Source organism: Erpetoichthys calabaricus, chromosome 15 (assembly GCF_900747795.2).
Source record: "Erpetoichthys calabaricus chromosome 15, fErpCal1.3, whole genome shotgun sequence".
Lineage (NCBI taxonomy): Eukaryota > Metazoa > Chordata > Cladistia > Polypteriformes > Polypteridae > Erpetoichthys > Erpetoichthys calabaricus.
This window is the reverse complement of record NC_041408.2, coordinates 77,131,668-77,146,556: the sequence shown is the minus strand read 5'-3', so window position 1 is coordinate 77,146,556 and position 14,889 is coordinate 77,131,668. Positions and strand designations below refer to the sequence as shown.

Here is a 14,889-nt window from a genome sequence, read left to right as displayed (position 1 = left end):
CAAGGAATATAAAAATACCACATTTCATTATCAGCAAGGACTGAGTTCTAATTAGCAAACTGGCTGGAATGAAAACCTGTAGCCACTGCAGTCCTCCAGGACCATGCTTGAGGAAACCTGCTTTTCACAGTAGTATATATACATATTTATATTACACATACTGTAAATACTGTACATACACACACACTCTTTTATATTATTTAATTTGAATAGGACATTTGAAAAGCTAGAAAAAGTAAGTGTAGATAATGAATCTGGGTAACTTTATTTTAAAAGTGTGCAGTTACTGATATTCTATATAATCTATTTATTTATTCATTTATTTAATTATTTTTTGTTCTTTATTTCTTGTATTAGGAATTTGTTAAGTTTTCGCATACCCCTTGGGGTCAGAGCACAGGGTCAGCCATTGCACAGTGCCCCTGGAGCAATTATAGGTTAAGTTATAGTGTTGCTCAAGGGCCCAGCAGAGTAGGATTTCTTTTGGCAGTGACGGGGATTTGAACCAGCAACCTTCTGGATACCAGCACAGATCCTTAGCCTCAGAGCCACCATTCCACTGTTCAGGTAACAAATCAAGTGCAAGTAAAAACAAAGACATACATCATTACTGATGTCAGCTATATCAGAGATACAAAGGTTTGGGCATGATGCTCAACCTACTACATTTAAACAGAAATTCAAAGTGGCTTATTTGATACTCAACCCAACATCCATGGTGAGAAATCTGAGGTATGACCAAGCTCAAAGCATACAGTGAAGTCTCAACATGAATAATTATTACTACACAAAATTAAACAAAGAGAAAATTTGTAGCCCAATAATACATAATGTGTAACATTTAATAATAATCAGCCTGCTCTAAATGAAAACAGAAAATACAAACAAACAAGAAAAATATGACCACAGCTGTTGAAAATGTGTATTTTTGTAACCTCTAGGCAATTACTGTATGAGTGAGTAAAAAGGCACAAAAATCAGAAATTGTTTATAGGCAAGCAGGCAATTTAATCTAATATATTTTATTTAGTCGATAAATATAATAAATAAGCAAATACTTCTAATAGTCTCAGCGTGTCTTCTCCAGAATCCTGTTGCTTATTGATGAAATAAAAAAAAAAACAAAAAAAAAAAAAAACTTGATAACCTACTCGTTTAACATTGCGCCGCTCAGCTGCAGATCGGGCCAGACACAGTCGGATCATGTACATGAGTAGCCCTGGGATTCTCAGCAAATCCATGGCATTACCAATGAAAGCAGAGGCAATAACATAGTTCACAAAGAAAGCCCCATTGTCTGGGAGAAAAACACACCTTAAAAAAGGAAATATTTATATTAATACTGTGAGTACTACTAAAGTAGCTTAAGCAATCAGAACAAGGGTAGAATTCAAATAACAGAGATTCCATATTATAAGCAGAGTTTTTACTTTTGCAGTTGTGTTCTCCTAGAGAAAGGCCTCTTCCCACTAACAAGCTCATACAAAATAAATTACAAACAACTTCTACTTGCTCAAAAACGTTTTTTTTAACAAAGACCAAAATTCTAACCCAAAGATCCTAAAAGTTAAGAGGCACGTCACAAGCTTGAATTATAATATTTCAATTAAGAATAAAAAATTCTTTGGAAAGTTTATTTTATTTTTTGTTTTTTTTTCTCTTTATAAATCATTATACCAATGCTAATTTTTTTTTCTCCAAAACATAAAAATCAAGCCGTACCATTAAGTATGGCCCCATATAGGTCATGCAAAAAGACAATTTCCCCTCAGGGATTAATAAAGTGTACCAAAATACGAAAAATACACTTACTCAAACCTGATTTTGGCTTCTGCTAAGAATTTCTTGTCAAACAACCATCGAAAGAAAACATCCAAGCTGAAAAGGCCCAAATAAAGCAACAGTAAAGAATAGTTTATGAATAGCAATTAAAACAAAATACACACAGATTATTTAAGAACTGTATTTAACAGTTAATATTTGAATATTCATACCTGCTCAGTCCCAGTGATGGCAGAAGCAAGACCATAAATATAAGAAAGGTGTAACATTTATGCATTGTTGTTCGATTCTCACCTGACCTAGGGAAAAAAAGCATAAGACTCACAAAAATGGAACTTGGGAGTTATTTATCTAATACTGACAGCACACCTGACACATGACCTGATAAAAATGTCTTTAGCTGCCAAGAAAAAAAAAAACAACATGGCATCTTGGAGAAAAACAGAAAAGATAATGTACCAATAACACATCTTAGACAAAAATGTCAACCACTGAAGAATACCAAACAATATACAGTGTAATGGTAAAATGCAGAATGCATACCTGGTCCAATGAGACTCAAAGAAGGCAGAGTAATAAACTATAGTTGGTAGAAGGGCAGAGAATGCCCATAGCAGCAGAGTAGGAAAAAACTGGGTGATTATTGGGTTCTGTGAAAGAAAGGAGGCATCATGAGCTGTTTTACAAGAAGAGAAAAACTTCAGACACCACAATATGATTTCATTTTTTTTTTAAACAAAATAAAGAAATTAAACCATTTTAAGAAAAGCAGGAAAAACACACACAGACTATACCATGCCTGTGTAAAGTCTGTACATTTTTTCAGTGTCTGTGTGGGTTTTCTTTCAGGTACTCTGGTATCCCTCTCACATCTCTAAGATTTGTATGTTACAGGAATTAGTGAGTCTAACCAAACACTGAACGAGTTAGTGGGTATATGAGAGTATGAGTGAGTATGCTCCGCAATGGCAGAGCCCCTTGTCCTGGGCTGATGATTCCCACTCTGGGCCCAATGCTTCTGTAATAGGTAACTCTCCCTATTACCCTGAACTTGATAAGTGAGTTAAAAGATGAATTGGCACAAGTAGCAATGGAACCTGAATACTGCAAAACAGTTTGATTTTTAACAATTTCAGCTTGCAGTTAAAATAATGTTGAAAGTAGTCTTAACTCCGACAGAGTAAAGAACAGAAATGTCACATTCTCCTGGAAGTGGACTCTAATAACTCAAAGAGAAATGGCTAGAGTAATTGGAAATTACATGCATAGTTTTTAAAGAAATTAAATCATTGCAGAGAAAGGAAAGAATTCTTAAAAATAACAGTATCTTAGAAACAAATGATATCAATAAATTTGTGCTAAAGAAAAAAGTCCACAAATGATATATGCCTCCAGCAAGGTAAAGTGTTGCTCATAAGATACCAGGCATTGGTACTTTAACATGGGACTTCACACACATTAAAAAAAAATTAATAACATAATATTGTAACTCTGGTACATACATTTAAATACTCAACCGGTTTGGTGACATTAAATTTGTCCATTGTGGTGATGATGATCGCAGGTGTAGTTAGAAAGAACAGCAAAATGAAGAGGATACAGTTGATAACCAAGCATCTCAGCCACCATGATATACCTCCAAGTTGCAGGTGCTCCCTGTCAATACCAAAACAAATGTCAGATTCAGATAAAGTCATGTTCAATACTGAAAACAGTCTTTAATATGTATTTCATATAGGTTCAAGATAAATTCACACAAGTATGATCAATAATTATGTATCTGCAGTTCAAGTTACTCAAAAGTTTGAAATAAGATACAGTATGACCTATTGGTCTACTGCTTAAATCTAAATGCAGAAGTGAAACTATATTTAAACACATTCACCAACTGTGTCTGTAGTCTACAATGCTTACAATGTCACTTGCAATGTGCATGCTCAAGGGTATCATTTTTGACATGCTCATGCTATGCCATTTGTTGTGTGTAGTAACAAAATGCTCATTGATCCTTTTTTAGAAGAATCCAAAGTATCCCTTCTGGCAAGTATGTTAATATAAAATGTCTCCCCAGTTCAAGACAAATTATCCAATTAATTTTTGCAAAATGGAAAAAGATGTTTCATTTATTTAATTTTTTCAGTACAACATGAAGTATATACTGCTTATGTGTAAATAAGTCCAAAGAATGAAAATAATCAGAATATCAAGTGACATTCCATTTAAAGGGGCTGAATAAAATAAACACCCTGGATTAGTATACAGTATTTAAACTGCTGGTTTTTTTTTTTACTTATATTTAATGTCTGAAGAAATGTAACTTGATTTTTAATAACCTACAAAAACTTTTCAAAAATCTTCTGAAATTTAATAAAAAGTAATCGTAAAATTGTAGCAGCTCTTCTTTGTCTTCCATTGGTATCCGGTCATATTGTGATGTGACAGAAGGTGTCCTAAGTTAATTCCACAAATACTAAACAATCAAATTCAACAATGCATATTCATGTGAAAATGAAAACCTTAATCTTGAATATACTCTACATTTGCCCTGCTGCTTTTGGATATATAGTTATGTCAAAAGAGGATAATTGATTATTATAACAGATGACACCGAGGACATGTTTGAAGAGTGATGATTATTCTTTTATATATTCTCCTATAAAACTAAAACAAACAATTCAAGATAAAAGAAACGTGTAGTCGCCCAAATAACCAGATTTAATACATTAAAGAAAATGAACAAGATCAACATTGAATGCAATTATACTTCATCAATAATAGCTATGGAAGCGGACCTTAAATGATGTTCAAGCAAGTTGTTGACTTCTGTAATATTTAGTAAAATGGCAAGGCTAAAATAATGCATACTAGGAAAATGGTCAAAAACACAATTTGTTGTATTCAACTCTTTTCATGTTTAGCTGTGAACAAACACATTCTAAATACATATCAGACACTCTGTTCAATCTTTTTCCAAACCCACTTCTCATCTGTTGCACTGATACTAAACGCAAGGCAGGAAGTGCCTGGATAAGAGAGATTAGTTAATACAAGAAGCATAAAAATGTATCTTACCAGTATACATTCTGAGGATCAGGGGCGTAGGTGACCGTCCAGTTATGTACATGGAGGCCTTCACTGAACTGAGAATGTTGAGGCTCCATCCTGCATTTACAGCCTTGGCACTTACATGCATTGAAATCTTTCAAGATCCTGGGGAGAAGAAAAAAAGAAAAATCTAATTATACATACATACTGGCACATTTAATATTATACATCAAGAAGTCAAACACTTTAATTCTGAAGTTTTACTGCATTTAATTTAAAACAAACTTCAAGCATATTTTCTCAAGTATTATGTTTTGTGTAAATTATTTGTTAAATTGGTTCTTAATCTTTTTTTAAGACAATGTAAGTAACCGTAGTGACTGAAAATTTAAATAAGTAAACAAAATATGGGGGAAATAACACCAGCAATATATAAATTTAACAACTTCTGTCTAACATGACAAAATCATGCATTAATTACTTTTATAAACTAAAAGGGGACAAAAATGAGTGCAAGGCAGAAAGCAGCTCAGGGACATGGTACCAGTCTCATGCAGGGCACACTCACTGCCAAAGGCAAAACTTAAAAGAGTTAATAGGCAACCTAAAATGTACAATGAGAGCATCTTGAGAAAAAATTACATGAGCACAGGGTGACGGTGCAAATTACACACATCAATTGGTCTGTGACTAAAACGGCATATGAAGCTAAACACTGTGCTACCTAAACTACAAACAACTATCCATCCATTATCCAAACCGCTATATCCTAACTACAGGGTCACGGGGGTCTGCTGGAGCCAATCCCAGCCAACACAGGGCGGAAAGCAGGAAACAAACCCCAGGCAGGGCGCCAGTCCACCGCAGGGCGCACACGCACGCACATCAAGCACACACTAGGGACAATTTAGAATCGCCAATGCACCTAACCTGCACGTTTATGGACTGTGGGAGTAAACCGGAGCACCCCGGAGAAAATCCATGCAGACACGGGGAGAACATGCAAACTCCACTCAGGGACGACCCAGGAAGCGAACCCGGGTCTCCTAACTGCAAGGCAGCAGCGCTACCCACTGTGCCACCATGCCGTCCCACAAACAACTAGTATAAAAATAATCTGAAAGGGAAAAACAAAACATCAGTTAAAAGATGAAAAGCTGTATCTGCTGCATGGAGGCCAGTGATGATCACTACAGAATATTTCCTTACACTGCAGTCATTGCTTCATTCTGGAATGTTACAAAACCCATTCCAAGTGGTTTTTCATACACCTTCCCCTTTTCTTTCACATACTCTTCCTTTAGTCTAGCCTCCAAATTTGTATAATATTCCACTGCTTCCACCTGTGGGACAGAACAAAAAATGTAAATACCATTTGTATAGAGTATGCAGCATAACCCCTCTTATTTTTGTTAAGATGTTAACACTATTGGTCTGTAAATTTTAAGCTATAAAAATGTATTACAGGAAACAACATACAATATTAAATTTAGAAAAACGTAATTACATCATTACGAAGTCCAAATTCTTCTAACCCAATGTTATTATATTAAAAACAGGGAAAAGTGTGAGACTTTAACATAAGGTCTGTACTTTTGCATAGAATTTAAAAGTACTTTTATCTCACAGTCAAATTATTATACATTTTGCTTAGGAGCTCTGAGAATGCTGTGTGAATTAACTGTCAAGATAGCACTTTGTCTTCATTTGCAGTGTACCTTAATCTCACTTACCTGCTCACATCCCTTGATGACACAACAGCAGAGATGTCCACATGGTTTTGGGTTGATCATTGTGGGAATGTGTTCCTTTGCCATCAAATCTGTAAAGAATTTCCTTCCACGTTCTGCTTTTTTCCTGAAATAAAAGGGTACATAATACTTGAAGAATTTTGTTAATCTAAAATGGCATTAATAATGGGTCCCTACAGAAAACATGTATTTTTTCCGCAGTAAAAAAAATGTTATCATCTTTGAAAGCCAAATAACTTTAAATTGAAAAAATGCCTGTTAAACATTTAAGCCCTCATTACGCAAGTTAACCTAAAAGGCAATTAAAGATTTCAGCATGTCAAAATATTGTAAAATTTATTATTCTTAAGTTTCTGTAGACTGAGCTAAAGAAGACAAATAATGCTTTATAAACAAATAAAGAGTGGCAAATATTCAGGTTGGCAAAAAGTGATTTTTTGTTTGGCAACAAACTTTATCAAAGTCTTCTCTAACAGTTTTCAATCATCTAAATGATGACTGGCAATTAATTTTGTGCAAATTACAGAAATGGAATATCTTTGAAATTAGCAAATGAATCAAAAAGTTGTTCAAGCATAAGCATTTATTTTAGTTTACAACTTCTGTGACAATACTATTACCTGAATAAAGAGGCAAAAGCAAAATCAGTGCACCAAGTACATTCTAGGAGGTCTTAAATGATTAATACAATGTAATAAGTAAACATTAACTTTAAAGCGTTAATTACTTTGCTCCACAATTTTTTTCTCCCAGTGTACTCTCATGTTTTATAATGCAGCGTCAAGAGTGAGAATGCTATAGAACATGTGAAATGATACTTTAGTATCCAGCCCTCACCATACGTATGTAATAAAGTGGTTGATCCTTCTGTATTAAAACCAAAAAATGCATAGATCACTAATGTTAAACAATTAATTTTACACTAACACTGCACAACAAAGTTTTTGCTTCTTGAACACTGTTGGGTGTTTCTTATAGATTTTTGGGTGCTGATCACGAATATGACATCAAAATTCACCCAACACGCACCGTTTCAGTTTTGTCATGATTTTTTCTTATATTTGTATCCAAACATTTTCGCTCCTGTAAGTGACTTATCAACAACGGTTTGTACAGCCTGGGCATATCCAGGCATGGAATCAGGCCCAGTTGGAAGCTGTTCTGTCGAAGCTGACATCCTGGGCAGGTCTGAACGAGCTTGACGCTGTCTCAGCATGCTATAAAGGTGGCTTGCATACACCAATCCTGCTCATTTGGTTAATATAGACAGTCAGTGTGTATGTATAGTATCTGTAGCAATATAACAGTAAGTAAGCTTGATGCTATAGACGTTTTGGAGTCGGGCGATATGTCTCGTCAATGTCTTAACAGCCGCGATACATTCTGCTATATCTGTGGCGAATATACACTTGCGCCTCAGAGACATTGGATGACTGCTCTTTTGAAGAAAGCTTATCATCTGTATGTCGGCTGCAAAATTGGTGATCAAGACAAGGAATGGGTGCCTAACATTTGCTGTGAGACATGTGCTGTCAGTCTGAGAGCCTGGCTCAGAGGCACTCGAAAAATGATGCCGTTTGCTGTTCCGATGATATGGCAAGAACAGAAAGACCATGTGATGGACTGTTACTTCTGTTTGACTAATATGTCTGGTTTCTCTGCCAAAAACAAGAAGTCAATTGAATATCCTAATTTGCCTTCAGCAATGAGACCCGTGCCACATGACAACAGTCTTCCAATTCCGAAACCACCAGAGGACTGGACCTTAGATGAACCAGATAAAGAAACTGCAATGCAGGGTACTGACAGTGACATTGACCTGGATTTTGAACCGTGCCCTTCAGGCGATCCACATCTGATAACACAGTCCAAACTGAATGATTTGGTCAGAGATTTGGGTCTTTTAAAAGCAAAAACAAGCTGCTGGGTTCGAGACTGCAGGAATGGTGTTTGCTGTCACCAGGTACGAAAATTTCTTTGTTTCGAGGCTGACATCATGATATAACCAAATTGTTTGCACAAGTCGAAAGTCTCTGTTTCTGTTGTGACATTGAAGGATTGTCTTCGGCTTTGGGTTGTGATCACAACCCGGAAGAGTGGCGTCTCTTTATTGATTTGTCAATGTTAAGCCTGAAAGCTGTTCTGCTACACAATGGCAATGTTTACCTTTCAGTACATGTTGGGTATGCAGCACACATGAAAGAAACGTATGAGAATATGGAACTGTTGCTGAAGCACGTCCAGTATAACAGGTACAACTGGAATATCTATGGAAATCTTAAAGTCACTGCTCTGCTACTAGGACTGCAGTTTGGCTATACAAAGTACTGTTGTTTCATCTGTGAATGGGACAGCCGTGCCAAAGAGTCGCACTATTCTCAACAGAACTGGCCACTCCGTAAAAAGTTAGTTCCAGGACTGAAAAATGTGGCACATGAATCGCTTGTCGACCCGGCAAACATATTTTTGCCTGCTCTTCACATAAAACTGGGACTCATGAAGAATTTCGTGAAAGCACTGAACAAGGAAGGCAAACTTTTTCGTTATTTAAGACAGATGTTCCCAAGAATAACTGACGCCAAGATCAAAGAGGGCATTTTTGTTGGCCTCCAGATCAGACATGTTATGAGTGACAAGTGGTTCGAAGATCTGTTAGTTGGGCTGGAAAAAATTGCCTGGAAAGCCTTCAAAGACGTTGCTGACAATTTTCTGGGCAATTACAGAGCCCCAAACTACATTCAGCTGGTAGACAAACTTCTGAAAGCATATAAGACAATGAAATGCAACATGTCACTCAAGATTCATTTCCTCCACTCACACTTGGACTTCTTCCCCGCAAATGTCGGTGCTGTCAGTGACGAAAACGGTGAAAGCTTTCACCAGGACATTGCTACAATGGAGAAACGATACCAGGGCAACTGGAATCCATCAGTGCTTGCTGACTACTGTTGGACACTGCAACGTGATGCACCAGACATTGACTACAAAAGAAAATCAGGAGCAAAACACTTTTAATTCTGTTGAATTTAATAGCTTATGCGAAACATAAACGTGACTAAATACATTATTGTCAGTAAACATATAAATGTCTATTTCTCTGAATTCCTACGTGATGCAGTAAAACCAAAACTATATTTTTGCATACCCAGTATGTACCTGTCACAATCAGCAAAAACTTTTCAGGAAGCAAGACTTTTTAAAAAAAAATTGTTGTGCAGCGATATTTATGTGTTTGGCAGTTTTTATATAAAAGCAATAAAATATTATTAAAAGGCTATTTTTGCTTAAAATGTTGTGATGCTACAAGTTAAATCTATGAGAGAGTAAAAACGTGAACAAGGTCTACAATTAAAGGATTGTATTTTCTGTGGGATGCATATCAATAAAGCTTTGCATGCTATAAACTTAAAACACCTCCACTTTTTATCTACATACTGTGCCAAGCACTGTAGTTGTCTTCCATTTTTTAGGTCACCATATTTCATTTAAAAAACATTTTTGTATACAGTAATCCCTCCTCCATTGCGGGGGTTGCGTTCCAGAGCCACCCGCGAAATAGGAAAATCCGCGAAGTAGAAACCATATGTTTATATGGTTATTTTTATATTGTCATGCTTGGGTCACAGATTTGCGCAGAAACACAGGAGGTTGTAGAGAGACAGGAACGTTATTCAAACACTGCAAACAAAATTTGTCTCTTTTTCAAAAGTTTAAACTGTGCTCCATGACAAGACAGAGATGACAGTTCTGTCTCACAATTAAAAGAATGCAAACATATCTTCCTTTTCAAAGGAGTGCAAAGCAAGCAGTCAAAAAAAAAATCAATACGGCTTTTTGGCTTTTAAGTATGCGAAGCACCGCCGGTACAAAGCTGTTGAAGGCGGCAGTTCACACCCCCTCCGTCAGGAGCAGGAAGACAGAGAGAGAGATAGAGAGAGATAGCGAGAGACAGATAAAAAAAAATCAATACGTGCCCTTTGAGCTTTTAAGTATGCGAAGCTCCGTGCAGCATGTCCTTCAGGAAGCAGCTGCACACAGCCCCCCTGCTCACACCCCCCTACGTCAGCGCAAGAGAGAGAGAGAGAGAGAGAGAAAGTAAGCTGGATAGCTTCTCAGCCATCTGCCAATAGCGTCCCTTGTATGAAATCAACCGGGCAAACCAACTGAGGAAGCATGTACCAGAAATTAAAAGACCCATTGTCCGCAGAAACCCGCGAAGCAGCGAAAAATCCGCGATATATATTTAAATATGCTTACATATAAAATCCGCGATAGAGTGAAGCCGCGAAAGGCGAAGCGCGATATAGCGAGGGATCACTGTAATTCTCTAAAAAGTCAGTGATCACTTATCCATGGTACTGGATTTCAAAGTGCTGCCTACCCCGTACATTTTATTGTACATGCTTTATTACTTTGTCATTTAAAGGATAATAATAAGAAATTCTGCATTTGTCACATCTCACATTTTCATTAAACACCAATTTAGGAATTAATTATATGCTTGAACTAGTGCTTTGTGTGCATTTTAATGTTACTGACGAGAAAATAATGAATTTTGACTTGTGGACAATAAGTCCACAAATTATGCAAAAGTCTTCCATACAGCCCTCACTCCCTCCTTCCCTTCTCTCTCTTTCTGTGGTAATTTTCCACTGCAAGACAAAATTAAAACTATTGTGTGTGCATACACTTGCACTTTCCACCAGAGGTGAGTAGTGAGATTAACTCATTTTCTAATTTTTAACTTGTGAAATACATTGTTGTTGGGACCACTTTGTTTGACAGGGAAGCATATCATGTTAATACAAATCAAGCTCACAGACACTTTAAAGAATTAAATGTTAGGTGATTCTTGTACCATTTACCTGAAATGCCATAATTAGCAAGTTATTTATTATGTTACATTAAACCATTTAGAGTATTAAAAATCAGTGTTTCAAGAGGTCGTCATTTACCCAGAAATGTTTTTTTTTTTTTTTTTTTTTTTTAACTTACAAGCCCTCTTCTTATTTCTAACTGTGCTAAAAAATTCAGTCATACACACATGAAATGTACAGTACCTTGTCACACATACAAAATCCACAATTCTTTTATTAATCAAAAGTTAAAATAAGACTACGCTGAAGACGATGTTTAATTTTGTCTGCTCAGTCCTTATACTACTTGTTATGGGAAGTCTCACTTTAACAGGCCCAATGTAACTGAGTCTGGGTGTGCATGTGAAGCACTACTGACTCATTCAGGGAGAGTCCCGACTTGTACCTGTTGCAGCTTGCTTCCCATGGAGGTGTTCTGCATAAATAAGTCAATAAGAATGTCAATCCATTTTCAAATCTACATACAGAATGTGACAGAAAAAAGATCACCTACTTGACTTTTCATTTTACTTTAGGTATGTTCCTAAAGCATCTCTGCCAATTGTAGTATACAAAAAAATACATTCAATACACTTTGATTTATTCGACATTCTCAGCAAGTCTCTGGAAGATGAAATGTATAACATACAGAATTTGATATACTGGGTGTTTGTAAAAGGATTATCCCTTATAACACTGAATATACAATCTGCATCTAATTTTTGAAATTAAAAAATCTTAGATCTGTGTTCCATTAAAGCCTAGTCTAAACACAGTATATGTTGGTGAGGACTAGCTTACATGATAAGCAGCTATTTCAAATATACATTCATAAACTGCACCTTTCTTCTCCACTCTATAGGTCACTTGTGCATGGAAAGAAATATTTCTTTAGTGGTAAACAATGCCTCCACTCGATCATGACACCACAGACAGCAATAATGCAGATGCTCAGGTGTGTTTAACTATTAAAAAAAATATTGTTCTTGTAATATTTAGCAGATCAGAATAACATATTTCTCATAAGTCAAGCACATATAATGTTTACATATTTTACCTTTCTCCATCCAATGCCATTAGCCTTGCCACATTGTAACAGAGTCGTGCTTCTAGGACTTTGCAATTATTATAAGCTTGCCTGAAAAATATTACCAAAAAAAAAAAAAAACCATGAAGAAAACTTAAAAATCTTACAAATAGCTAACATGTAAAAATAAAATACTGTATAACCTCGAAAGGAGCTTTGCAGAAAATCCTCTTTGTTTTTGATGCCTATAATACTTTCATTGAGCATTATAAGCTATTAAAATTGATATTTATGCTAATTTTGATAAATTGTGTTTTGGACTTATTATTGCATGAATGTGTTTATTTTTCTGCCATTACATTTAATTCATACACAACTAACATGCAATGTGTGTTAAGATATAAAATGTGGTTGGCAAAAAAAAACAAAACAAATAAGCTACTCGCCTAGGAATGCATACTTACAATATAATTAGGTCTATTATGAACTCAGGAACTAAGATGACACAATGATACACAGTACATGGACCTTAGTAGCCCCACCCCACCAAAAACAAAATCTATTTAAACATCTATTTCATTGGAAACTTAAATTTACACTAGGTTGAACTACATTATCTCTAACAATCCACATACTCAAATTCATAATTAAAATATTTAAAGTAACACTTCTTATCAATGTTATACTCAGTTCAGCAAATGTGTGACTACAACAATGCATAAAATGTCATAAAAGGACTATTTAAATGCACTTCTCTGATGATGATACTTGTCCGCAAGGCCACAAAGCTACAGAAAAGTTCAGGTAAAGGCAAAAATTTGACCAAATGGTTGAAAATTTATATAGATAGCATACTCTGCAACAAAGTGATATTTAACTGGTAGGGGAGTAAAGCCATTTACAAGATTTCAGAGAGAATTTATTTATTTTTCATTGAATTGTATTAATGGGTAGGCAAGAATAACTACAAAGGAGAATTGCACCACAATATTAAGTAGTGAAATATTGATTACACATTATAAAAACAGCACTATTAACTTAATAACACTAAGATTATGTCTATTATTACCTATTGATTTTACATAAAACATGAATTAATGAACACATTCAAGTTAATATAAAAAATGTACATCATATCAAAGCTAAACTGGCCAAAGCAGATCAGATATCTACTTATTTACTACTCTATTTGAACTAGTGTTTAGAAAGAACTTCTTTATCAGTTAACTATAATAGTTCTGTTTTCTGAAAGAAACAAAACATCTTAAAGACATATTTCCATTCTTATTTGACAAAATGCAGAAAGCCTCAATATCTCAAATTAACATCTTAAAAGGCAGTGGTGTAGAAATGTTTAATTGGTTTCCATCAGTTAAATATTGTAAACTCCATTTTATTATATACAGTGCATCCGGAAAGTATTCACAGCGCATCACTTTTTCCACATTTTGTTATGTTACAGCCTTATTCTAAAATGGATTAAATTCATTTTTTCCTCAGAATTCTACACACAACACCCCATAATGACAACGTGAAAAAAGTTTACTTGAGATTTTTGCAAATTTATTAAAAATAAAAAAATTGAGAAAGCACATGTACATAAGTATTCACAGCCTTTGCCATGAAGCTCAAAATTGAGCTTAGGTGCATCCTGTTTCCCCTGATCATCCTTGAGATGTTTCTGCAGCTTAATTAGAATCCACCTGTGGTAAATTCAGTTGATTGGACAAGGAATTGTATGTAGACCTCAGAGACAGGATTGTCTCGAGGCACAAATCTGGGGAAGGTTACAGAAAAATTTCTGCTGCTTTGAAGGTCCCAATGAGCACAGTGGCAGCCATCATCTGTAAGTGGAAGAAGTTCGAAACCTCCAGGACTCTTCCTAGAGCTGGCCGGCCATCTAAACTGAGCGATTGGGGGAGAAGGGCCTTAGTCAGGGAGGTGACCAAGAACCCGATGGTCACTCTGTCAGAGCTCCAGAGGTCCTCTGTGGAGAGAGGAGAACCCTCCAGAAGGACAACCATCTCTGCAGCAATCCACCAATCAGGCCTGTATGGTAGTGGCGCCAGACGGAAGCCACTCCTTAGTAAAAGGCACATGGCAGCCCGCCTGGAGTTTGCCAAAAGGCACCTGAAGGACTCTCAGACCATGAGAAAGAAAATTCTCTGGTCTGATGAGACAAAGATTGAACTCTTTAGTGTGAATGCCAGGCGTCACGTTTGCAGGAAACCAGGCACCGATCCGATTGAACATCTCTGGAGAGGTCTTAAAATGGCTGTGTACCCACGCTTCCCATCCAACCAGATGGAGCTTGGGAGGTGCTGCAAAAAGGAATGGGTGAAACTGGCCAAGGATAGGTGTGCCAAGCTTGTGGCATAATATTAAAAAAGACTTGAGGCTGTAATTGCTGCCAAAGGTGCATCGACAA

General features: G+C 36.1%; 1 protein-coding gene across 2 annotated transcripts in view; it reads right to left on the bottom strand.

Moving 5' to 3' along the window:
- Positions 1-14,889, bottom strand: part of LOC114666191 (CSC1-like protein 2) — a 95,582-nt gene that overhangs the window by 16,384 nt on the left and 64,309 nt on the right. For both annotated transcript variants that reach the window (XM_028820951.2, XM_028820954.2), the window contains 9 exons: positions 12,492-12,572; positions 6,561-6,684; positions 6,037-6,170; positions 4,855-4,992; positions 3,285-3,438; positions 2,326-2,432; positions 1,995-2,081; positions 1,813-1,878; positions 1,152-1,314 (listed from right to left, as the gene is read on the bottom strand). In XM_028820951.2, the coding sequence (XP_028676784.1) occupies positions 1,152-1,314; positions 1,813-1,878; positions 1,995-2,081; positions 2,326-2,432; positions 3,285-3,438; positions 4,855-4,992; positions 6,037-6,170; positions 6,561-6,684; positions 12,492-12,572 (1,054 nt within the window). The remainder of the gene's footprint in view (positions 1-1,151; positions 1,315-1,812; positions 1,879-1,994; positions 2,082-2,325; positions 2,433-3,284; positions 3,439-4,854; positions 4,993-6,036; positions 6,171-6,560; positions 6,685-12,491; positions 12,573-14,889) is intronic.